Consider the following 26132-nt stretch of genomic DNA (forward strand, 5'->3'; position numbering starts at 1 on the left):
ATAGAAAAAAGTATACAAAAAAAAATAAGGAGACATCCACCGCAGCAAGAAGTGTATAACAATAAGCCTCTCCTCTATCTCTCCCTCTCGAAGAGGCTTCTTAATCAGGGCAAGCGACCTGCAGTTGAATGTCCTTTTTATGCCACAACATGAACACAGGACGAAACAGACCAAGTGCCAGTGCCACAGCACGAAGACAACTTTGAGGAGCTTCCATTATGAGGCCAAGACTTTCCTTTTTTTGTTGTTTTGTTTTGTTAAGACGACTTTTGGCTTTAAGCGCCTTTTCTTTTTGCACCTTTTTCGCCACTTTTTTCGCAAGAATTGAATGAATGGCTGAATGTTCTTTGTGTGTCGTTTTGGTTGGGTTTCGTCCTCGGGCGGGCAGACAAACAGTAAACAGAATCCCATTCGATGCTGAATACGTGGTACATCCATCCATCCATGCTTCAATCCATCAATATGGTTCTGTATTTGTTGTATTTGTTTTGATGGAGCACTCACTGAATATGTTGAACTTTTCTATTTGGTTGGTTGTTGGGGGTTTTTTCCCGACAAGTTTTTCCAACAACAATAAATAAACATTTTTCCATGTCTAGACGAAGTTTTGGAATTGTAGCCAGGAGAATATGATATGGGGGGTTTGATAGGTAAAAGTTTGTATAAATATCATAAATTATAAATCGATTTGATTTTATTTGTGATATAAGTTTGAAATGTAATTTGTAATAAATAGGGTTTAATTATAGATGAAATACAGATGAAACTCTGAGAACTAGCCGATATCCAGACGGACGGACGGACAGACTATATATGGCTATATCGAATCGGCTATGTTCACAAATATAATATACCCCTTATCGCCGGCTCTTCCACCTGGCGGGAATTTAATTTAAGATTAACATTCAAGTCCGCTAGAGTCGCCCCACGCCGTTTTTCTTCTTTTTTGTTTATTTTGTTCGAAACTTTTTTCCGTCAATATTAAACTTGAAAGCTTTGCTGCCCTCACACATAGCGGCGTTTAAAGCAATGTAAAAGCTTTCAGCACAAGCAACTTTTGTCACTTTAACCAAGACAACAACCACAAGCACCCAAAGCTTTTTTTTCATATTTGAATTCTAGACTCCAGCTAGAGATCGGCGAAAGCTCAAATTTGCTCAGCAGGGTAAATAAATACAATTAAATCTATACAATATAATACAAATTTTTAATATATATGGGAAAAAAAGCACATCAATAGCATTAAATATTTTTGTATGGCTGGCGGCACAAAACTTTAGCAAACAACAACAACAATAAAACGTGTTCAAGCTTTATTTTAATACTTTTATTACCAGAAAAAAGGTTAGTCAATAAAAGAAAACAGTTTTGTTAGGCTGAAAGAGGGGGGGTTAAACTATAAAAAAAAAGTTAAAAAACTAAAAACAAAATAACACACGAATAAAATCTTTTGGAGTAAATATGGTTTTGGTTTTTGTAACATTTTTATTAATAATAATAATAATATATTTGCTTCATGGCTTCTGCGCATCCGTTTGTATCTCTGGTTAAATCATATATTTATAAACATTTAAAATTATACCGAAAAATGAATTCTACGTAAATGTTTCGTTGACAAGAACAACTTAAACTAATAAATTTTGAGCTGAAAATATACAAAGAGATTTATAGAGAGAATAGATGTCATGATTAGTATTTTGTATCGCAATTTCTTTTGCGTTTCAGTTGCTTAAACATTTAAAAATGGAGAGTGTACATAATGTGGTTAAATTAATTATTTAATTAAGAGCATAATTAATGGTAAACATACATATAAAATAAAAAAAATCATTGGCACAAGTTGCAGTCAAAATTAACAATTAATAAAGTCAGAAAACAAAGGAAATTGCTGTTAAAAGAAATTAAACATTTTTTTTTTGCCACTGTTAAGGAGAGCAGTTTGATGAATGGAACAAAAAAAAAATATATATATATTTTGCACAGTGTTTCGAAACGTAATAAATTGTACAACTTATCTGAGAAATAGAATACTTTTGGTTCAACTTAAACTAAAACATAATTCTTTAGATATTTATAATAAATGGACATTTTGTAAGTGCACTTTGTGGCGGCATATAGCATATACAGACTTAGAAAAATTAATCCAATAACTCAATAATTATTTCCATAATTTCTGCACAATTACAACAACAAATAACAGTAACGTGTGACAGTCACACATTCAATTTGTGTGTGTGTGTGTGTGTGTGTGTGCATGTGGAAATGATCACATCTCTCAGGCAGCGAGAGCAATTGCAATAATGATAATCACACCAATTACAATGAGGCACAAAGTGAGCAAATCGTTGGGTGTAATCAGGCCCACGGTGCAGGCGACAAATACGTGCTCGAGTGTTGTCCAACCGCCTCGTGCCGCGGCGCCACCAACTGCTGCTGCAGCTGCTCCTGCTCCTGCTGCTGGTGCCACAGTGCGTACTTCGCCAAACACAGAGAGCGCCTTGGAGCTGGTGGTTGGCTGCTGCTCCTCCTCCTCCACCACGGCCGCCGCCGGAAGTCCTTTGCGCGTCTCACTTACATCGCCACTGCTCTTGCCCTGCTTCTCCTGCGGTTCCACCTCATTACGTGCTGAAGTATCGTTAATTGGTATATCATCATCGTTGTCGCTGTCGTTCTTGCTGTCCATCGATTGGTTGGCTTCATTGGCTACTGGTGCTTCCATTTCATCTCCCACTTTGGTTTCATAATTGAGTTTCACCTCGGAAATGCTCAGATTAAGTGCAGGGGTCTCGTAAACGATGCTCTTGCGGCGTGGGAACTGCATGAGAGCGTCGCATTCGTCCAGGCTTTCGTTAAATTCGGTTTCGTTAGGTTCTATCTGATCCAGTATTTCTTCAGTTTCTTGCAAGCTAAATTCTACCTCTTCTAACACAAATCTACATTCATTTAGTAAAGTTTCGTTAAGATTTCTTTCGTCAAGTTGTTCTTCGTCAAGTTTTCTGTCATCGTGTTGTTCTTCGTCGAGTTTTGTTCCGTTAAGTTTATATTCGTTAAGTTTTCTTTCGTCAAGTTGTTCTTCGTCGTGATTTTCATGTATCTTTAAAGTCTCACTCGCCAGTTTATAAACCTCTTCGCTAAGACTAACAGTTTCGTCAAGTTTGACATGGCTTTCCAGACAATCTTCTGATTCTTCGTTATCTGTTATTTCGCTTGAACTAATTTCCACATCAATTGCAATTTCTTCCCCAAGACTGTCATCTGAGAGGGCATCTTCCTCGATTCTCAGCTGCATTTCCCCACAAAATTCTTTAGAAACTTCTACATCTTCCGCAGCTCTTTCGTTAAGTTCTAGTTCCTCTCTCAGGCTCTCTAGCAGCTCTTCTTCTGTGGGCAAACGTGGAAAACCATCCACGCTGGCATCCAGATCTCTACCTCTCTCTGTTCTTTCCGTATCCGTTTGCTCCTCTCCATCGGTGGAGGATTCTTCTTCTGACGCACTGATGGACACCTCTGAGACATAGTGTTCCCGCACCTCAAAGCGACTGTTGTAGCTGGTCTGCAGTTCCAGTGAGGCATTGGCATGGTGGTTGTGACTCCCGCACAATGGATAGTCGGTGAGACTCACATTGCCAGAGTCCGGGTTGGAAGAGACCTCTTCCTCTAGGGAACTCAATGAATCAAAGTGCGTTTCCACTCCAACAGTTGCCTCTGCAAGCGAAGCCTCCTTTTCTTCCTGGACCAAGGGCTGCTCTTCGTCCATCACAATGCGGATTTTGCTCGCGTAGATGCGATTAAAGTTGGGCGATAGCTTCAGGGAGGTGTCCTCCTCCAGTTCCAGGTCCTGATCCACATCCTGCTCCTGTTCTGGTATCGTTTCTAGCTTATAACTACAAATACTACTACAATTGCTAGCACTATCATTAGAGGATGTGTGTGAGGAGGATGTGGGGCTAGTAGTAACATCGCTTGCAACATTCAAAACTCGATTAGTAGCGGAGGAGGTAGTAGCTGCTGCTGGGGACATAGCGGGAGCATTAGTAGTGGCGGATGCGGAGGCGGAGGCTGTGGAGGCTGTGGAGGCTGTGGAGGCTGTGTAGGCTCTGGCTGCGGGCGATCCTTGGGCAACTCCTTTACCTGTGTGCTGCTGCTGTCTCTGCTGCTTTCTCTGTTTGGGCTGCTCTTCAATGCCAAAAATGGCAGCCAGCTCTTCGCTGGAGTTGTACTGCGATGGCGATGAGGAGTTGCCACGCACGGGCGTCAGCTGCAGCGGCTGCGGCGACACCGAGGAGCACGAGGCGGTTGTCTCCGCATTCGTCTCACGCGGATTTGTGGTGCAACTGCTGATCGTAGTCGCAGCATTCGTATTACTGGTGGTGCTCATGGTGCTATTTGTGGTGTTATTCGCTGTGGTGGACTGCACATCGTACGATGTGGTGCTGAATGTCTTGATGGGATCGGTGCTGGGTGCATGATACTCGCTGCTCTGTGACTTGATGTAGTCGCTCGAGGAGTACGGATTGAAGGAGGTAATGCTTGAGGACAGCAGGCGACTGGCATTCGAGGGACTCGATGATTTGGCCAAGCAATCGCTGCTGCTGCTAAAGGAGCTCGCTGTGGTGCTCACATTCGGTGGACAGCTGCTGCCACCTCCACTGTGACTGTTGCTGTGGCTGTTGTGACAGTTGCTGCCACTCGTTATGCTGGGGGCAGTGGTGCGTTGATCATCGGTGGTGGAGCCGGATCCGGCAGTGCTTCCCTTCGCCTGACGCTCACACTCCTGCATTATTTTGTCAATCTCCTCGAGCGTCTCTGGAACGGTAGAAATGAGAGTGGCATCAGCCCCAGCTGCCTCGGTAGCTGGTGCAGCGTTCATATTACAGGCAGCCGGCAGATTATCGTAGTCCGGTTGGGGGGCCTCCGCCAATTCGCTCAGCTGACGCATGCAGCGGCGTGCAATATGCTCCATCTTTTCCGACTGTATGGGATCCAGTTTCTTGATGAGATTCGGCATCACCAGTTGCTCGCCCTGGGCTCCGCCTGTGGGCTGCTTCACCTGCCGCGCCTCATGGACTATCACGGGTGGCTCGGTCGTCACAATATCCTTCAGGATCTTCTCGCACACGGCATTTGCCGCCTCGGAGACCTCATCGATGGCGCGTATCAGTTTGCCCTCCTTGTGGAGTTTCCTTTGGGGTTGCATTTGATATTCCGCCTCCGGGCCCGCATCGGGCAGGTTGTCCAGCAGCATTTGGCCGCATCTCTTGGCCGCCTTGGACACGGCATCGATCTCCTGCAGCTCATTCTCCAGTTTCTGCTGCTCGGCATTCAGTTTGGGTCTCGCCGCCGTAATCAATGCCTCCCTGCGAAGTTCATGCAGCTCTTGGCTCAGCTTAATGCTGCTCGCCTGGGCATCCTGCGCAATTTTGTTGAGGGCATCGTCCAGATGCGGTTCGGGCGTGAGACTCTTCCTGGGCGCTGCCACAGGCGGTGCCTTCGGGGCGGGTTCCTCCTTGATGTTCAAACGCTCGGGCAGATGGGCAATGGCTCCGCCCTGACTGGGATGACGAAAGGGTATGCCATGGGCTTTCTTTTGCACCGCTTCCATCTCCTCATCCTGGGCTTTCAGCTTCCGCAGCAGATCCAGTGTGGCTGGTATGTCATTGGTGGCCTCCGCCTGAAGATTCGACATGCTGCCCGCCCGCTCAATGCTTTTGGTGAGCTCCATGTAGCTCCTAAGATCCCCACCCGAAGGCTTCGCGGCATCGCGATGGATCAGATTGTAGATATTCGCGGACTGCGTTCGTGTGGCCCGCTGCTTCTTTTGCATGGGATAGTGGAAGCTCGATTTGGGTCCCGGCGGATCTTTGCGCAGGGCGCGCACCGCCAGATCGTCCTTCACGATGTCCGGCGAGGTGCTCTTCTTCTTTTTGATCACTCGAATGGGCTCCACGTGCAGATAATCGGACTGGGGGGCGGGCACAATGGGACCCACGGGTATGCCAAACGGTGGCTGCCTCTCCGTCGACCGATGATGCTGCAGATTCGCCAGCTGCAGGTTCCTGTAGGCCACATCGTCCCTGACAGGATCTGGCTCGCCTGTCGGCGAATCCTCATCATCGTACTCATCCGCATGGGCCAGTGCGAACTTCTCAAAGTCACTGGGCGTGGGTACCCGCATCTTTGGCGTGGCTGAAGTCTCCGGCATCTCGGGCATCTTTCGATGAGCCTCTGGCATTTCTGCTTTGCTTTCCTGCGGCTCCGTGAGTCCCAGACTCTTGTAGATGGCCTCCAGCTCATTGATGGCCTCCTCCAAATTGGCAGGCTTTTTGCGTGGGAAGTACAGAGGCGCCGTGGCAGCGGGCAGGCTCGGCTTTCGTTCGGGATAGACGGGTGGCGGTGCCTGTTGGTGTTGCTCTCGCTTTTCGGCCACATATTCCTCGTATTTGTTGGGCAAATCCTCGCCAGATCTACGCTGATAATGATGCGGCATGGAGTTGGTCTTGTGGACATCTCGATGCCTGATTTCCACATAGTTTGGCTTAATCTGCAGACTGCCACACACCACCGTATCCTGATCCGGCAGCGGATTGGCCGGGGCAGCAGGGGCTGCTTGGGTTCGCTTGGGTTTCAGCACCTCCGAATACATGGGCATGGGATATCCTCCACGCAGTTCGCTCAATCGGGAGCTGGACATGGAGCGGGGCTTCACGATGGGCTGCTGTGCAGCTGCTGCTGTTGCTGTGGGTAGTCCACTCTTTGAGGTCCTTAGCATCCCACTGGAGGGTGGTGTTGCCTCCTGCTTGTCTGCCTCCATCATGTGTATGGGCTTGCGGGAGCGCGGTGTGGCATCTGCCACATAGTGGAAATCGATGCCATTTGGCAGGGATTGCTTGCCAGGATTGGCATTCCGCTCCGAACGTGTGATGAACCGACGATGATGCTGCTGGTGCTGCTGCTGCTGGCTCACAGGCGGCGCACTGGCTATCGAGGAGCCGGGCTGAGAGTTCAGTGAATGCACAGACTGATAGTGCGGCGCCGGCTGCCAAATCCTGTCGTCGGACACACACCTGCCGCTGTGATCAAAGGCATAGGAAACGGGACGCAAATCGCCCGAACTGGAGCCCACGGCATGCACACGTCTCAGTGGATCTCGTGGCGGCGGTGGCGGCGGCAGTGGCTTGCTCTGCATCCTGCCATTCACATTCTGCAAATGGATGTGACTGTCGTAGCTGATGCTTCGCTTGCCATCGTTCTGGATCGTGTTCTGCAGCGGTGGCTTCGGCTGCTGCTGCTGCTGTTGCTGTTGCGGCTGCCACTGGACATACGCGGCACTCGGCTGGTAGATGGACAGCGGCAGTGGCTGCGTTTTGTAGCGTTGCGGATTGGGCAGCGGTGGCACACCGCCATGGCTCTGCTCTCCGTCGCGTGAGAGGCGCTTGTAGTAGCGTTCGTTGCGTGCCGCACGACTGCGGCGACTGTTCTGGCACTGGGACTGAGTGGAGTGGCCCTGCATCAGGGCCTGTCCCCCACTGTGGATGCTCTCGTCGCTGCGGTATTTGGAGAAGGTCGAAGAGTTCAATGAGATCAGCTCCTCCTCAGCGCTGGAGTGATGCGCCCCAGGGGGTTTCCTTTGAGCCGAGCGCGACTTAGCCCCCATTTGGCCATGGGGCCCATGTGGCTGCGTATGCTGTTGCATGAGCCCACGTCTGTCCAGGGAATTGCTCATCGATCGATGGTAGTAGCCCGGGCCTGGCTGATTTTGGTAGTACGGCTCCGGCTGTTGCTGTATCGTTTCCACTGGCAGAAAAAACTCATGATCTATGGACTGCGGGGGATGTGGTGGTGGCGGTGGCGGCGCCTGCTCCTCGTATCTGCTGCTGCTGCCTCTGGTGGCAGAGGATTTCCCAGGCTTTCCTTTGGGCTTTCCACTGCCCGTCGACTGTCGTTGCGAGGGCACAAATCCGGCCTTGCGATCCTCCTCACTGGACGATGGACTGCACTCTGCTGCATCCTTTTTCTTGCCTCGAAATAGCCGGCCAAAGGACCATTTCTGTTTGTGGGACAACTGCTGGGAGGAGCCTCCAATGCTCCCACCATGATTGCCCCTCAATCGTTCCATCTGCTCCTGATCCTCCCCTTCTGCTGCTGCGGCTGCGGCTGCTGCTGCTGGCTGATAATTATCGTCGTAATTCTGGGTATAATGGATGTCCGCTTTGGTGGATATCACTTTCGTGTCGTTATGCCGTTCATCTGTTAGCTGCAGCTCCTTGGGCAGCGGCAATTGTGGCCGCCAAGTGGTCTGAACAGTCTGCAAAAAAACAAAAAAAACAATACAAAGATTAGCTTTATTTTATTTTTTGCTGAATAAACCTTCAACGGCATCGTAGATAATTTATGTGTAAGCATTATGTTTTATTTGCACTTAAAGGCAGACAAGCAGGGCAGGACAGGGCAAGGCAGGACAGGGCAGGGGTGGGGGAGCTGGTTCATTGGAAACTTCAGATAAGATTGTGTCTCAAAGGCCTTATGGCAGATAAGGGGCACCGAACAAATAGTCCGCGAGAAACTTTAACGATCTCTTTTCTGGCTGAATCTATCTGAATGATAGCTGTGTGTGCTTTTAACGACCTCACGTCTGGGCCCCCTAACCACAACACACATTTACATGACAACTAGAAATACTAGAAATATATGATCTTAACTGGAGCTTAAGCCACAGGGTCGTTGGTCCCTCGTTTGGGGATGGATCTGATCTTTGTGTATGGAAGAGGCTTTAAAGTCTTTGAAATACAAAACTTTCTCAATATTTAGGAGTATTTCTATTTACATTTTTTTTGTGCAGTTTTAGATAGATTTTGTACACCCTTCCATCTGTGTGGATACGCCCGTTAGGTAAAGTATTTTTAATATTTTCTTTGTCGTTTTTGCACATACTTTTTATCATTTATAAAATTTGCATACAGCTCCCACGCTTTGCTCAAAAGTTGAGCGGACGAAGCTCATTATAATGATAATTATCCACACAAATTAGATTTTCAGCCAAGTACTTTGAAAGATGACTAAAGAAAGGGTCTTATCTACGAGTAATTGTGGGATATTTAAGGCATTCTTGGAACCCATTTACTGGCACTATTTTATGATCCATCAAAGCGCTTGCCAACATTCGATTGGTGGCTCTTTCCATTATTCAATGGTCGCTTATTCATCGACATTTGAAAACTATTTAATCTTATCTGCAGTTAAGTTTTTTTTTGTGGCTAATTAATTAAATTAATTTTGCAGCCTTCGCCCACAATTCAATTTCAATTTCTATTTCATGCCACGAATTTTGTATCATTTTTTTTTTTTGCCGGATATTTAACAAAAATAAACCAAATTGCGTGTGAAATGTCGAATTTAGGTCTGTTTCTTTTTAAAGGGGGGCAATATCATAATGATATTTGTTTATACAGAAAAGCTCTCTCTCTACGATTCGGGGATGCGTGGGGTATGGACAGTGCGATCTGTGGATCTCTGGATGCATCATTTCCGTTGCTGACGCCATTGAAAATATCATCAGAATAATGTGAAGAAGATCAGGCGATCGCTGAAGCAATCGAACAACGTAAAGGGCAACACTTGACTCTGGCGCGGAGTGGAATATAAACAAAAATAACAAAAGGGAAAAGGGAAACATAAGCATAAGAAGAAGAAGAAGAGCTTATTGCTTGTTGTTGAATGACATTCGATATGGTGTGTGTGTGTGTGTGTGTGTGTGCGTCTATGGCCGGATATTCGATATCGTTTACATCTGCAAAACAAAAGCCAAAGATCCACACTTCAATTTGTCATCGCAATAATGGGATGCCTGTAATCCCACTCCATATGGCAGTTATGGCTGATTGAAAGATCACTGAAAGATGGAAGTTATGGCTAATTGAAGGAGATAATTCCATATGGCAGAGCTCTCTCTCTCTCTCTCTCTCTCTCTGTTGCACATGCAAAGATCACTTCTTCTGCTATATCTATAAAGAATATCACTTGAACATCTATTGATTCCGATTCGATACCAAAGATCGCAACGTTCCATTTCGTGTCTTCACCTCTTGAGGCTTTTTAAACTCTCATAAAAAGCGAACACATTTTATGAGTATTTCAACAAAACTTCTACTTTTTCCTATCCAACACATGTCATGTGTGCTGCGGTCTTGTCAGCAGCCCTGATTTACGAATGGAAATTTACCCCTAAATACACTTTTTTTTTTTTTTCTGACTGTGAAACGTGATTCAGCATCTGCTTAAAGCCAAATTATAGTTTAAATTTATAAACTGTATTTATGTAAATTACATGAGAAATATTTCGCTATGGGTTGGAGGAATTTATGGGTCTCCTAAACAGCTGCGTAATGTCGGGCATTTTGCCAGTAAAAAAGTTTAAGGCAAAAAGAAATACAACCTATATAGAGGCTGAAAATCACTCATACGCACGGCCTGTAGCTACGTCCAAATAATCTATGGCGTAAGCCGAACAAAAAAAAAAAAACAATAGAAACGTATATCAAACGTATGCTGCGGGAAACTATCTATAAATAATCACACGCAACTCCAGGCTGCGCGAAAAAAAAAAGATCCACACAAAAGGCATTTGGATTCCCCAAACTCAAATGGCGAATACCCAAAAAAAAAATGTACAAAAACCAAAAGAAGAGCAAAAAAACAAAATGTTGAAAAACTTATAAATAAAACGGGAGTCTAAGAAATAGTACGGGAATTATGTGTGTGATCCTATAGCTACTATAACTCAAATACAATCCGTTCTGCTGCGATCCGTTGCGATTCCGCTTTCGAACCAATTCAATCCGACACGAGCACGGGCTTTTTCTTGACTGAAAGTAAAGGAAAAACTGTATGCGCACACAGCACAGATCGATCCAATGCGTTGCCATCCAAAAGCTTTACACAAGAAGCTCCCTCCCCTGTGGCCGTAAGAGAGCGGCCAAAAGAACTTAAGAGAGCTACAGGCAAACAGTGGGGTGGGGTGGGTTGGTACTAAGAGAGAGAGAGAGAGCAGAACTTTACATGGGGTTTCAAATTATAGGAAGGCGTGATATGATGTAGGGCGGAGTGTAGGATTCCCTAGGGCACAAATCTCAATTAAGTAAACAGAAATTTTCAATTAAATTGATTTTTTCCCTTTAGAATTAGTTCGTTTTTAAGATCATTAAAAATGTATTAGGAATGACGGGGCTGGGGCTAAAGTCAATGAACTTTTAGGCACTCTAATTTAGACTGAAAAATACTATAGTAATATAATGCTAGGCAATGCTAGATAAATACCAGAAAATACTACAACAAATACTTGAATTATACTAGAAAAAATATCCTCCTCCCATTTGAAGGAGGAAAAATGTGTCACCTTTTTTTTTGTGGAACGAGTACGAGTAGGGGTATGTGGGTCTGTGTGTCTGCTGCCCGATTAACAACGTCATTAATGTCAAGATTCATTTTGGTTCTGCCTCGAAATCAACTTCTGGGGTTATGAATGTTATACCCAAAAATAGCCGCCGCAGTGCTCTTCTCTCTTCACTATAATGCTGATCGAAGATTGCTCTACTTTTGTCAAATAAATATGCCAGACTGAATCATTTCACCGACATTTACTAATGCAATTAACTTGAGGTAAAAAGAACCAAAAATACAAAAAATAAAAAGAAAATATTTAGACAGCTTGGAAAACAGAAACGGAAAGCAAAGCATTAGAACCATTCGAGTGCTATGCGGAAGATGTTTGTGCCCCGAAGGCAAAAAAAAACTAAAGTGCATGCCGTACCGTAAGTGGGTGAAATCTAATATTAGATAGACATTTTGTAGATACACGTTTATTTCGAGGAGATTCCGACTGAAACAGGCAGATATGGGTCAGAGTTTCTCAAGCTTTTTGATGTGGCTTTTTCCCCACCTGAAAGCCAGCCGCAACCTTGGCTGACAAAATTCTCGGCGAAAAAAAAACATGTTTTCTCTCTGTATATCGAATAAAATTTAATTTTAATTTGGTATCGGCTTATTCACATTTTTTTTTTTTTGGCAGCTGCGCGAGCAATCGAAAAAGTTAACGAACTGTAACTCGATTTTGAAAAATATATATTAAGAAATTTAATTGCAAGTTTAATGACTTTTAATTCTGTTAAATTTGCAAAGCAAACTTCAAAGCGAAAAATATGTACAATATATCTCAAAGATCTCTCTGGCTTGTCTGCTAAATTTTTGTTTTAAAATGTGGCAAAGTTTTTGCTGCGCGCCACATCCGCTTGCAAAAGACTATCTTCTATCTACACAAACAACACACAACACTCCACTCCAAAAGAAGCTGAAATTCCAGTGAAATATCTGTGTCAAAGTGAAGATTATCGCACATATTATGCAAAAGAGACAGAAATGAAGAAACATTTCTGACAGCAGCGGCAACAAGTGGTTTCGCTTGGTTTGAGGGCTCCAGCTCCAGCTCCACTGTGGGTTCTTTCACTTCTAATCTCTCGCCACAGCAACAAACGAATGTCTCTGTCTTCTACTGGAACCTCTCCACCTCCACCGAAGCATGCATAATCTTTACTAATTTCTCTTGTCAGTAGGAAGGGTCAATGACAGAACTCCCTCTTTCGCTCCCTCCCTCCCTCGTTTCCCTCATTCCCTGGAAAACTTTGGGAAAAACCAACCTTCTCCTCCTCCAACTCTTCCATAGAGTTCATTTCGTATCGTTTTTCATTATTATTTATGCACAGCACGTGTTGCATTGCTGTCTGGACGTCGGAGGGTGTCTACTGTTGTGGCAGCTCTCTAAACTGCAGCTGAAACTTGTGGCAGCTCCCTTCTAACGGCTGCCGTTGCAACTTGTGGCACGGCCCAATGACGAGTGCGTGATATTGTTGCTATTTGTCTGCTGTGCTGTTCCTATTGTTGTGCCGGTTGCTGTAATGCAATGCCTTGCGTGAGTGAACAGAGGGGGCCAAGGAGTCACATATTCGAACCAGGAAGTTAATTCAGTTTTTCTCGCATAATTATGCATATTTTTTCGGGCTGTTCGTTTTTCTCTTTCTACATTAAAAGCAACCAAAAATATGTGAAAATTTGTTATGTTAATAAGAGTTACAGGAGAGGGGGGGTTATAAAATTAATAGTTGTTGAAGGGGGTTGTTTCTAGTGATAAAACTTGGGTTGCATACACTAGTTTAGTCGAAATTCATTCTACTTTCCTATGCATTTAAGTGAGAAAAACATCTTCAAACTTCTTATTTTTTCGGGGGTTTTTCAATCAAATTTTTGTTATCCAAAGATTCATCTATCATTCAATCGTATCTTATCAGTTAAACCCCAATCGATTGAGCCATCATTCATTTGACTTAACCGGTTTCCGTTTGCCCCTCTTTTCATTCATAAAAAAAAAGAAATCCAAAAATCCCACGACACCATATCGAATAACATAATGCTTACGCAAATCCCTTCAACAGTTTCGCGTAATTATGCAAATCTCTCTCTCTCTCTCTCTTTTATCAAAGCCCAACTAAATGCTACAAATTAGTTGGTTTTTCATGTCGATCCCCCCCTCAACACAAAAGATCTTATAATATGACAAATAATTTTCATAAATTTAAATGGATATTTACCACCTGCTTGTTGGGGATCGCTGCTGCTGCCCAAAAGTGGAGAATGGAGCAGAGCGGCTTATGAAACGCACATTTCGGAGCAATTAAAAATCGATTTACATGCGAGAGTATCAAATGCAGATCTCTTAGCGTCTCAGCATCGCACTCTGGCCCTCTGGCGTCTGGATTTTGGGTGAAAATTAATGACTTCCAGTGAAAGTTGTTTTTGTATAACAAACACCACACCACATCGTATCGCATCGCATCGCATGAAAAGTGTAAACCAATAGACGCGACGCGTACCAGAGTGAGCCACATACGAGGCGGAGGCACCCCCCAGAGCCCAAGATCTTTTTTTGGTCAAAAAGTGTGTTTCTCGAGAAAAGGTCATTGGCCCGCCAGCAGCATTTGAAAATGAAAGCGATGGGACTTCTTTTTTGTTGGGTTTTTTGTGGTTAGGCTTTTGCGTGTGGATATGCAAAAAATGGCAGCCACGCAGAATTTCTATATTTTATACACCTAAAGAAATTACACGAATAGGTAAAGTGCTTCTGAAAAGTTTTTTCTGTTTTCATGGTCTGTTAATGCTTTTTTATGGGAGAGTGGCAGAAAACTTACAAAATCATAAAAGGTTTGCCAAAATGGCTCCAATTATGGAGCAACGAAATTTTGGTATAATTAATTTTAGCTTTAAATTAAGTTTAAGTATTAGAAAAATACGCAAAATAGAAAAACAAACACGAGTAAAGAGTTTGCAAAATACTAGAAGAATTACTGTAAGAACTCTAAAATAAAATAAAATACTATTGAATGTTGATTCAAATCCAAACCAAGAGAATTCTTTGTTCGAAACAAAACCGTAAATGCCTGCCCTTGCTTGTTGGATTTTGTTGGGTATCGGATCGGCGATTTCCGCCTACAATTAACACTTAAACGCCCAAGATTCAACTGAGAGTTAAGTTACAGTGAAATAAATTGATTTTCTGCCTCAATTTTGTTCGTCAATTAACACCATGACATATTTCTTAGTGTGTGTGTGTGTTTCTGTTTGTGTAAATTCTTCTCAAGCATTTCTGAGGCTGTGGCAATTTCCTTATAGTCAAAGGCTTTGAGAAATCTTGAACCAAAGTTTATTTTACTTTGACGTCAAGTCGTATAATTTTTATGATCTGTGAGGCCCTACAGAGACGAAGACGAAAACTCCATTAAAGACAGATCTCTCATACAAAGCGATTTTTGTTACAGTTTCCAACAGAGCGGAACATTTTTACTGTAAGAGAATGCATTTTGTTTTCTTTTTCTTTTTTCATTTTTGCACGCTTTGAAGTCGTTTTAATTTGTTTGTGTACTGTTCGCTGTTTGTTTTGCCCTGTTGAAGTCAGATTAACAAGCCATTAACACGTCGCAGTCGCAGTCACAATCTCCGTCGAAAGAAAGACCTGAATACTCTCAGACCCGAGACCTTGACCCACGCCCCCAGAGGTAACCAACAATTCAGTGGAGAAGGGGAAGAGATACACACAAAAGAGTTATAGAGCGGCGCTTCCCAATGTCATTTGGGGCGGAATTAATTATGGATTTGTTTAGGGCAATTGTTTAAAAATTATACTACAATTCGTGGATTCTGTTGGCACGCCAAAAAAACACACACACACTGCCGAAAACGTGTGCATCTTGGTGCTCTGTACCTCTGCTATTTCCGTAATATCTCTTCTCTACTACAAAATGGTTTTAGCCATGGCCAAAAAAAAAAAAACACAAACGAGCAAAAAAGATTCACATCATCAGTTTGTTTATAATGAAGACGAGTATACATACATACATACATACATATGTATGTATGTACAAATGAGCAGTACACAAATTGAGCAGCAGCCAAAATTTGGAAGATGTTGTAGCGTATTTTGGAGGTGCGTTTTCAGTGGAGATTTTGTTTTAAAATTTTGACTGTGAGTGGGTAAAATAGGTTCATATTTATGAGAATAATAACTGGAATCATTTTTGGCCAAATAAAAGTTTCTTCCTGCTTTTAGTTTGACTCTTCTTTCGGCCTGCTAAATTATCATTTAAAAATATCTTCAATTAGTTGGCTTAACAGTGACCAATGACTCGTACTTTAACACTGTTTCAATCACTGTTTTAGCACCTAGTTCTGCTCACGTCTCTTAACATCTTTCTAGTTCTTCCTTCCATATATTTCTACATTCTCTACATAAATAGTTCTTCCCAAGTTTTCCCAATGTTTATTTTGAAAAATTCTTTTCTGCAGCACATTTCCTATTCAATTTTCTTTACTCTAATGCAAAGACAGACAATTTGCTAGACTTTTTCGAACAGACAGACAATTTTCTTTACTTTTTCAGGCAGATATCTCGCAAAAATAAAGAAGCTACTGAGTGTGTGGCCAAAAGCTAGAGAGAATATATTTTGGCAAGCCACAAAATGTGCCAAAAATTATAGAAAATATATAGGAATTATATATATATGATAATGCCGGCACAATCTTTGGCTGTACATATATATATATATGAATAATTTGCATGTCTAATGAATGATTCACTTTTTGAGTTGTTCGTTTGTGGGAACCTGAATATCTATGTGATCTGAGGGCAAGGCCAAGTTTAATGCAAACAGAGAGAGAGGAAACCAAAGATTGGCATCTCGTATGGCATAGCCAAGAATCACCATAAACCCATAAAAATTACAAGTAATTTCATGTAACAGAGAGGGAGAGACAGAGACAAAAGAGAGAGAGAGAGAGAGATCGAGCGGAGCGGCTGTGTGGCTTTTTGTGGTCAACATCCTTGCGGAAGTTAGCATTTTACATATCCGCTGGACAACAAAAAGCAAACCATAATTGAATGGAAAGAGATGATTATGGGGCTTAAAACTGGTGGGGTACACTCTAGCTATCTTCACAGTCAATGGATGCCAAACAAACTGTGAACAGACCCACAAAACAGCAACACCCATAGATACAGATGCAGATACATACAGATAAAAGCAGACACAGCAAACAGATACAAATTGGATCGGACGACAGACAGGCTCTGACAGGTGGTCTAGATTTGTTTGGCCCAAGGTTCAGTTCAAGCCTTCATTCTGGATTAGTTGCAATTATTGTGGCCTCTTGACATTCTTCTTTATGAAAGCAGCAGCAACAACAGTCCAAACAGCAGTCAACACACAGCTACGGCTATCCACAGAGCAGCACCCCGTACGCACTTATTGATTTTGTGGGCTGCCCCTTTTCTGACATCGATTTGTCATCAAAAGACCCAAAGATACATCATCGAACTTGCCCTTAAAGGGCTTCCAATTAAATTGAGCCACAGACAGCCCCAATATATGTACGTGTAAAGAGCAATAAACTAGGGGTTAAAACGCACCAAAGACAAAAGGGAAAAGTAAAGTTCAACTAATTAAAAGACAGAGACAGACAGATGGATGTTTGATTTTGGTTTGGGTTTTGTTCTCTTTTTTTGTTCAACCTTTTTTTTCACTTAATTGTTATTGAACTTAATTGGATTTTGGAATTACTTGAAACAACAAACGTATCGGAGGTCTAGAGGTCCCATAAACGAGCCACAGAAATCGCTTTGGAGGGGGGTTTAAGGGAACAGCAGTCATATGAGCGGAGTGCGAGGTATGGGGAGGGGAGGAGATTCGTATAGGGAATAAACAATCACATCGGAAATCCAAGAAAAATGTAAGAAAAATCCTGAATAAAACCAAGAAATCAAAATACATCAATTGTTTTTTTTTTTTTGTAATTGTAATGCAGCGACTATTGCTTCATTGGAGGTGTTTTTATTTTTTTTTTAGCTCATTTTTCTATTGAAAGATTCGAAATGGTATCATAACAGAAAATGTTTACGGACAATTCGCGGTGAGGCAGCGAAAAATGCAATAAAAGTAGCAACACGGGTGGGGTGTCTGGTCTGTGTGTTTCTGTGTAGAGAGCATTAAAGCTGTAGTAACAATCCGTAAGAAAAGGCGGGCATTGAAGCCAGCCAAAAGGTACAGTGAAAACATGCTACAGAAGAAAATAGGAAGTGCTATAATGCTATAATTTAAAGCAAGAAAAAAAAACATTAGTTAAGACGGAAAATCTTGGAATTACAGCCCATACATAAATCTCTCTACCAGAACATGCCAAGCGGATTTCTAGATCATGTCTTTAGATATAAATCTGTTCTTTTGATTTCCCATTTCTTGCATCACTCTCTGGACCACACACAACAACATCAACAACATTTTTATTATCTTTTTCATTTTCTAGTATTTTTCCACTTAAGCGCCAAAGATTTATGTACTCGTTTTTGCTCTACCGATCACGTAATAAATTTTACTATGACCACAAAATTGAGTCAGGCAGCCGTACACAGGAAAATTCGAGTAAATAAAAACAATGAAAAACACTTGGAAAATGTTTGAAATATTAGCCAGAAAACATCAGAAAACAGAACTTTCGCCTATCGTTTATAATTATTATTGTTAGTAGTAGTTTTTCCTGATAATTACCTCGATTATTCATTGCATTAAGGCATATTGCATATGAAAATAACATATTTTCCCTTTTTATCTATGGAACAAAGAAAACAAATCAAAAATGCCATTTGAAATGCCATTCAAAATGGGAGACAGCGACAGCCGTACATAAAATATACAACAATTACACAATGCTTTATGGTACGAAAACATGGGGCCATATAAAAAAAAAACGTCCATTTCATCAATGTCAGAGAGGCAGAGAGATATTCCCTGTAGATAGAGGCGGCCCCTGCCTCCACTCTCTACCAATCTCTGCCTCCGCTACCTTCCACTCTCCACCGATCTCCTACCCCTTTTTCACCCTCCTACCATAGCACACTGACATGTGTCATGGGTCCATGGACATGGGGCATCAAAAAATCAGCATATGAAATAGTATTTTTTGTGTTTGTCCGAACCTCAAACACGTGCGGCACAAGCCACAAGCAACAGGCAACACACACATACATATGTATACTCGGAGTGCTTTAATCGAACATAATTATGGCCATTAAGTTAACTTTTTTTGGTTTGACGTATTTCTTTCTTAGCCAACATTCGAAGGTCAGTCCATTGGGGAGTAGACGAGTTGGGGCATGGCAATGGGCAGGCCTTGTTCATGACTCTCACTCGTGGGGCGAGCATTTGCATCGATTAAATTAAATGTAGATAAAATAGAAATAGAAATAGAAACACACTCCGCGTACAATTGCTTGCCTCGCTCGATTCATGGCCTGACCTCAGAAAAAAAAAAAAAACAAGTTTTCCTCGTGTGTAACGTTTCTAGAGTTTCCATTTCCATTTAAACTTGGAAATATTATACGCCTTAACCGGCTGATTGGTTCCGAATTGAAACTACAACTTGGGGCTCTGTGTGGGGAAACTGTGTTTATGGGAATAACGCCTCCGATAAAGCACCTAAATAGATCCGACACGACTCCTCGTTATGGTTGAGGGAGCCCCGCTTTTTGGCGGCATTGAACTTCAACCTCTTAAAATATTCAAATTGTAGATAAAAAAAAAAATAAACCTAAAGGTTTTGCCGCTCTAAGCAATTGATAGGGCATGAAATGGGGGCCCCGTCAAAAGATAAATCATCTATGAAATGCATTTAGGGTTGGGCATTAACGAGAAGATTTCCCTCAAACAGAAAAGGGGCATTCACCAAAGAAAATGCCCTTGGTAGTTGCTTCCCCAAGGGAAAATGATTGTAGGAGTTGTGTGCCCCAAGAAAAATTAATTTAGAAAATGTTTCCCCATAGGAAACACAAAAAATAAACGAAGGCTCAAGAAATAAAAGAAAACAAGTAGGGAAAACAGGTAGAAAACAGGGACACAGGCAATCAAGTGGAGGAGTGCCATTAAAGAGTAGACACTTTTTATTCTTTCTTTTCAAGGAATTACTACAGATTGTTCTTCTCTCTTCTCCGCCAGGATTTATTCAGGTAGTTCTTCCCCGTGTCAGGGTGTGATCCCTGCTCTTCAACCTCATAAACCTCGTACAAATGTGAACTGTTTCAAAAGGGTTTGCATGCCATTAAATTGCGTGTTTCGTAGACTTAAAGGTCATTAAATTGATACATATTTCATGTCCAAAAGGAATGCGGAATAATAAGGAATTATATGGTCAACGCCTCAATAAACAATACACAAAAAAACTACAGCTTAAAGTAAGAGGGAGAAAGGAATCCTATAGCATAAATAAAAAGGAACAGAAAACGAGGAGTGTAGGATTCACCGTAAACAAAATCCAGCGGAATCCTAAGCCGTAAATATAATGGAGACAGAGCCGAGCCTCAAAAAATAATCAACGTAATTCCTTAAGGCCTAGCCGCTGGTCAGGGGAAAAGATCAAATGGCAACGAACCCAAATTCCAAAATGATACCAGACGACATTTGAGCATCAATACGCTAATCATATTTCTTGATTGAAAATCTAGAGCAAAACCATATCAATATCAGAGTGGATCTTGTTTCAGTCTCGAAACGAAACAGACATAGAAATTGTGGCGATAGTGTGGCATAATCTTTCAGTTTTCAATCAAAAATAACACAAATAATTCTGGAAAATATGTCGCATTTTTTTGGGAGGGGAATCATTCCGCGCTGTCGTCTGCTGTTGATGTATGACTCCACTCACTGTCCACTGTGGCACTGGCATTTTGTGGCATCATGAGGGAACCTTATCGAATGTGGCCTGCCTCTTGCCTGCCCCACAGAGATCATTTGTCAATGTGTCAACTGTTGCTATTGTTTCTGGTGTTTCCCCTCCTGTGCCTCTGCCTGTGGCATCTTCCACATCGCATGTCTCATCGCATATTTGAAATCTGAGCAATGGAAATTGAGTAATACCCTCCTCCCGACTGAGGGGTACGGGGTACGGGGTAGCGGTAGATTGGTTAGCCGAGATTAGTGGCCGAGTGATGCGGCATTTTATAATGGAAAGAATAAGAATGATGGGGCATGTTAAGGGGATTGGCTTTATGCCTTTGAAAATGAGTGGCACGGGGAGAGGCAGTGCCCGGCCAGTGCAGGTTTATGCGATGGAAATATACATACATATGTACATATGTACATACTGTGGAATGTATCTTTTGAGAAGGCCGGTAGCTAAGAGGGCATGCAGATCAAGATTGGTGTTCGAATGGATGGAAAAGTCAAAGACTACGAACGATTTTTGAAGCTTTAATTAAGGATTGCAGCTTTGAAATCTGCCGAAGACTTAAGTTAAAGCAAATCTAAGAAGGTTTAAGCTTCAAGATGATTAATAGAAACAGATTTCCGTACATTCTGCAAGCTTAAATTTATTTTTAGGATATTTTCCCAGCATTAATAACCCTTTTGGGAAGGTATTTCTTTTCCAAAGGTGATCACTTCTTTAAACATTATAATCATTAAATTAAATTAATCTTACAGCTGTATTTCTACATATTTCAACCATTAATTTGTTTATTTAAGCCAAAACATGTCTCCAAAGTGAACAAAAAATTGCCATTGAATGAATAACAATAATAATTGAGTAATGTCTCATTAATATAATGAAATTAAACCATTTTTGGTTAACGAATTGCTGTGCACTTGACACCTGAAGAGTGTCGTCACTTGTCGCAGCGACGAAAACCCACAAAGAGCAGAGGGAAACCTTTCACAATTGGTTATACAATTTACCATTTGATAGTAAATGGCTTTACCGAAAAGGAGACTTAACATTGAACCATGGATAATTTCACACGATCCGCAGAAAAGAGACAGCAAAAAGCCACATACAGAAAGAGAGGAAAAGACAGCAAAAGCGCTGAAGATAGAGCGCCATAGACATAGTCCAAAGAGAGAGAGGAGGAAAGGTGGGAGAGGAGATGGGACACCCACCTTTTTTTTTTGTCCAAAAACTAATTGCAGGTGGGCCTCTGGAGACGAGTGTTGGCGTTGGCCAATTTCATACAATTTTCTGCTCTCATTGTGGTTTTGATTTATGTTCAAGTATTATTTTGACAACAGGCCCATAAAGAGACTTTCAAATATCATCATTCGAGAGACGTTTTTGTGCAAATCATTTAACGAAAATGCGAAAATTGGGTTAATAGTAATACTCTTTGAACAGCAGTTGAAAAACGGAACCCTTGGTACTAACCCAAAGAATATTTGTGGCAGGGAAATACTCAAAGAGATAGAGAGAGAGGGAGTGAGAGAAGCGGAAAGCGATCTGCGAAGCCTTGAAAATGCATTTGGGGTTTGCGGTTTTTAGGCCCGAGAGACTGTATGAAAGTCATCCATTGGCTGAATGGTTGAGTAGATCCGCAGAGAGATGCTATAGCTGCTATAGAATGCTGATTAGAATACAGAGAAGTGTAGAAGATACGCTCAGGTAGGTAAATGGGCAAGTGGATCAAATTCTGGGAGGCACACATGCCCGGAAACTGCTCGATGTCAGCTAGCATCAGAAATGCAACCAAGAATCATCTCCAATCAAAGAACAGCTCTGCTAGTCTCTGCTTTCATCGAAGATTAAAAGAATCTTCAACTAAAAAATGCACTTCTTTGAGCCACAAAAAAGAGCCAAGCCCAACTACGAATTTCACTTCATTAAGCCAACTTTTGTGTAGAGAATGGAGCAGACCACCGTTAAATAGTTTCTTCTGTGCATTCTTTTCATTTTGGTATTTTTCTGTAATTTACTTTGATTAAATGCATTGATCATTAGGCGTTCGTTCGTTTCGTTCGTTCGTTTCGTTTCGTTCTATCCAAACGAAAACTAGTTTCTAGAACGGAGACCCAAAAGATAGCGGCAGCTTCCTGCAGTCAAAGCCAAAAACCACAACAAAAAAAATTTCGTTGAAGGTAAGCCACATTTTCCAAAAAAAACACACAATGAACTAGAGGAGACACCTGCTGCTGCTGGCTGGTCCAGGTCCAAGCCGTTAGCTGCCGCAAAACACAATGGACCCCAGAGTCCAAGTCTTAGTCGCTGCCACAGTCGCTGCCTCAGTCTTTGGGTTGAATGAATGGCTGAGTGGCTGTGTGGCTGTGTGGCTATGTGGTATGCAACCTGTAGATATGCCGCTTTATAATTGCATGAACCGCTTGCTGCAGCAGCCGCCTGACCCACTTTATTCACCCAAAAACCAAACTCTTTGTAATGGAGTTTACTGCACCCGCAGCCCAAAACAATCATTGGCTTTGTTTGGGGGGCTACAAATGTACGTAAATTAGTGGCAAGTATCGACCAAAAACCCGCATGAAATAACCAACTTAAACTCTGTTGAACTTTAAAGCACATTTTGTCCACAAAGTAAACTTCTCTTTTCCATCAAAACAAAAAAAAAATATACACCATCTGACTTTTCCAGTCACAGGAAATTTAAAAGGCCCCCTTTTTTTTTGTTGTTCCCCTATTTGATTTATATTTCTTGCAAAATTATGGAGGCATTGCGCAAACGGATCTCGGGCCTCTTCTTCAAGGCCGAGCCATCGAATCCTGAGGAGCCAAATCCCAAAGAAATCCTAGAGTTCGTGGAGAAGCAACAGCGAGAGGAACGCGAGAAATCCTTGGATGAAACAGGCTTCGCTATGGATCAGATCAAATCTCTGCCTAATCGTGAAACCCCCAGAGATTCCCTGGAACCATTAGCTTCCGAGGAGAATCCTTCGGAGGAGGGTTTCCATTTGGGGCGTTTCTTGTGGCCGCGTGAACCCAGGGCATCCAGCTCGGATGCCATCGACTACAATCTGGAGTTTGTGCACTTTGTGGAGAAAAATTCGCCCAAGGGCTTTCCACAGAAACTCAACGATATGCTGCCATATATGGGCGCGGGTTTCGTTGCCTGGCCATCCTATTGGATGTGGCGTGGCTTCCAGTGGCAGCACAAAAAGCAAACGGAACGGATTGGATTTTATATACAAAGGGTGAGCAAAACCAAATTGTTTAAAAGAAAGTTTCATTGGTAATAATTGGCAAGAAAATACTAGAAAAATATACTTTAAAATACTAGTAATTTTCTGCTATTTTCTGGTTTATTATTCATACGATATTTTTTTCATATTTGTTTCGTTTCCTTTGTGAAGACCTACCAACAGGCGAAACTCATTCAGGTGGCCATTCTGGCCACAGGTCTCATAATGGCCTTCACGGGTCACCATTCCGGGAACATACTAAAGGTCCACGATGTCGACTATAAGGGCAAGAACAACCAGGACGTCGCAGACTCGGGCTAGAACCACAGTAAGCCAGTTCATAGTACTCCCTTGTGACGGTTTATCAAGTATTTGTTTTGCTCACAAAATTTCGTAACCAGCTACAAATAATTATGGGGCTTTGGAGCTATTTTGGGAGTTTGAAAAACTGGACAGTGGACCACATATGGCGGCCTGTGACGCCCACCGAAGAGCCGGAGCCGCTCACCCCACCCAATTTGGGCGAGGAAATACGACAGGTGGTGAATGACAAGGACTTCGAGAATGCCTACGAAACGGCTGCACCATTTCTGATGGCTAGTCTGGGCGCCTGGCCGGGCTATTGGATATACCGAGGACTCGACTATCACACGCACAGGGCGCACATTCCCTTACCTGTCTACATAAATCAGGTAAGGCTTGAAGATTTTTGGGATTTTTTTTTAATGCATTTCTAATCGATATGGTTTTTTTTTTTGGATTTTGTAGACCTTTTATCAGGCCAAAATATTGCAATTGCTCATCATTCTGGCTGGTACCTTTACGGTGATCAACAGCCAACGTCGAAAGCGTTCGAGGATGGGTAAAAATTAACCAATTTCAGCTCCCAAAAGATGCAACAGAAGCCCCCAAAGGTCTAACTTAGCTACACCTTAAGAATGCTTCCGTTTGGGTATGCCACTTCGGTATAAGCCCCGCATCCAATCCAATAAGAAAGCTGAGAGAATATAAATAAATTGCAAGTGTATTTAATCAATCATTTCATTAAGAATCTTCTTAATCGCACACTTCAATATTGGGTTTGTGATCTGCTTTAAAATTGATTCGTTCTCTGGATTTCTGATTGATTCTGGCATCAATTCTTGATTGACAATTGCGTTTAAGTTATGTTCTTTGCCTTTGCTTGGAATGGCTGCTTTAATTGAAACCGACGAGCTCAATTCTTTCTTCATTTTTGAGTCTCCTTTCAATTCCTTGGTGATGGCTGTATCTGAGCTCAAGCCCTGGCTCGTAATTGTGTAAAAATCGCTCTTCATTTTCATATTTTCCATTGTCTTCACAAGCCCCGACTCGATTTTCATCACGCGCACTTCCTGTTTCAATGTCCTGACGATTTCCGCCAATTGTTTGGGTTGGACGCCATGGCGCATCAACTCAATGCAAATGCGAACCGTTTCGGGTGACAGGCCCGAATTCCCACAGTCGAGCATGCCACAGATCACATCGCGAATCTGACGCGCTTTTTCACTATCCTCCTTCCAGATATCAGACATTTTTCTTGTAGAAATTTCCAGAATCCAAAACTTTTAAGTCAGCTGATTTCAAAGAGGAAAACTGTAGGAAAAAGCCAGGGCCTACTTCGTGTAGAAAAATCGAAAATAGGAACAGCTAAAGGAGAAATATCAAGATCCTAAAGAGATCCGAAATCTAAAAAAAATCTTACATAATAACCATTTTGTAATCCCTCCAAAATATATATAAAATCTCCTACTTTCATCTATTTCCTCAATTCGTTTCTCCAATCATTGTTCTACTCCACTTTTGTGCCACTTTTCATTCCCCTTTTGTTGTAACCCCAACTGATACCCGAACCCTGCCACATAATCCCATTACCAGTTTTAATCTTCTCGGTAGCAGCGCAGCGCAGAGCTCCGTTTTCAAGTTCAAAGTTCACTAATGAGCCACTGCCACCTGATGCTGTTGCTCCAGTAAACCCCTCTCAGTTCTGCAAGCTCTCTATCTGTGTATCTTTGTGTCTGTGTTGATTGTGCCCCGCGGCCAGCAAGTGGAAAGATAAATTAGCTGCAAATTAAACACAATTATATACGCCACAGAGAGGCGGCACGCTCCACTCTTCTTAGAGAAGCAGAAAGATACGCTTCACACTCTCTTTAGACACGAAAGAAAGAAAGAAAGATTACACTCTTCTCATGCAGATGGAAAGATAGAAACATCTCTGCTGGCAAAACAATTAAAAGACGCTTATAAATGAAGATCTTTCATTGTTTTCCCTGTCGGGGTGCAGTCTCTCAAGCCTCAAGCATGTGGATAAGTGCGAGCAAATATTTCTTGTTCCCTACACCGCGTTGATTGTTGTGTGATCTATGGCTAGCGGTTCTCTTCTCCGTATCGTGTACATATGTATATTTCCTCACCTGTATGAGATACATTTTGCAGCAGCTGTATCTGTATCTGGTAGCTGTGTATCGCTTGTTCCGTTTCGAATGCTAATTATGCAGCAAACTCCTGTGCCAACAGCATCAGCAACTGCATCTGAATGATGCTGTTCTTTTTATCGTTTTGCTCTACTTC

General features: G+C 42.4%; 3 protein-coding genes across 7 annotated transcripts; 1 reads left to right on the top strand and 2 right to left on the bottom strand.

The window, feature by feature from the left end:
• Window positions 1–1448: 1448 nt before the first annotated feature.
• Window positions 1449–26007, bottom strand: LOC121404497 (bromodomain-containing protein 4-like). 4 transcript variants are annotated; one of them, XM_041594099.1, is made up of 3 exons: window positions 25976–26007; window positions 4132–8305; window positions 1449–1645 (listed from the first exon to the last, which is right to left on the bottom strand). In XM_041594099.1, the coding sequence occupies exons 1-3, from the start codon at window positions 25988–25990 to the stop codon at window positions 1626–1628; spliced, it is 4209 nt and encodes a 1402-aa protein (XP_041450033.1). In that variant the 5' UTR covers window positions 25991–26007; the 3' UTR covers window positions 1449–1625. The 4 variants fall into 4 exon arrangements, with proteins under 4 accessions (XP_041450033.1, XP_041450027.1, XP_041450032.1 ...); XM_041594101.1 differs by lacking the exon at window positions 1449–1645 and having other exon boundaries at window positions 4731–4806; window positions 4876–8305; XM_041594093.1 differs by having other exon boundaries at window positions 1449–8305.
• Window positions 22962–24572, top strand: LOC111067501. Of its 2 annotated transcripts, none has more exons than XM_022356591.2 (3): window positions 22962–23552; window positions 23712–23868; window positions 23942–23983. In XM_022356591.2, the coding sequence occupies exons 1-2, from the start codon at window positions 23067–23069 to the stop codon at window positions 23859–23861; spliced, it is 636 nt and encodes a 211-aa protein (XP_022212283.2). In that variant the 5' UTR covers window positions 22962–23066; the 3' UTR covers window positions 23862–23868; window positions 23942–23983. The 2 variants fall into 2 exon arrangements, with proteins under 2 accessions (XP_022212283.2, XP_041450040.1); XM_041594106.1 differs by lacking the exon at window positions 22962–23552 and adding an exon at window positions 24309–24572 and having other exon boundaries at window positions 23718–23868; window positions 23942–24232.
• LOC121404499 lies at window positions 24547–25115 on the bottom strand. The gene has a single exon (XM_041594119.1). It carries the CDS (start codon window positions 25091–25093, stop codon window positions 24569–24571), a length of 525 nt encoding a protein of 174 aa, XP_041450053.1. The 5' UTR covers window positions 25094–25115; the 3' UTR covers window positions 24547–24568.
• Window positions 26008–26132: the final 125 nt, after the last annotated feature.

The sequence above is a fragment of the Drosophila obscura genome, unplaced genomic scaffold (assembly GCF_018151105.1).
Source record: "Drosophila obscura isolate BZ-5 IFL unplaced genomic scaffold, ASM1815110v1 contig_1, whole genome shotgun sequence".
Classification (NCBI taxonomy): Eukaryota; Metazoa; Arthropoda; class Insecta; order Diptera; family Drosophilidae; genus Drosophila; species Drosophila obscura.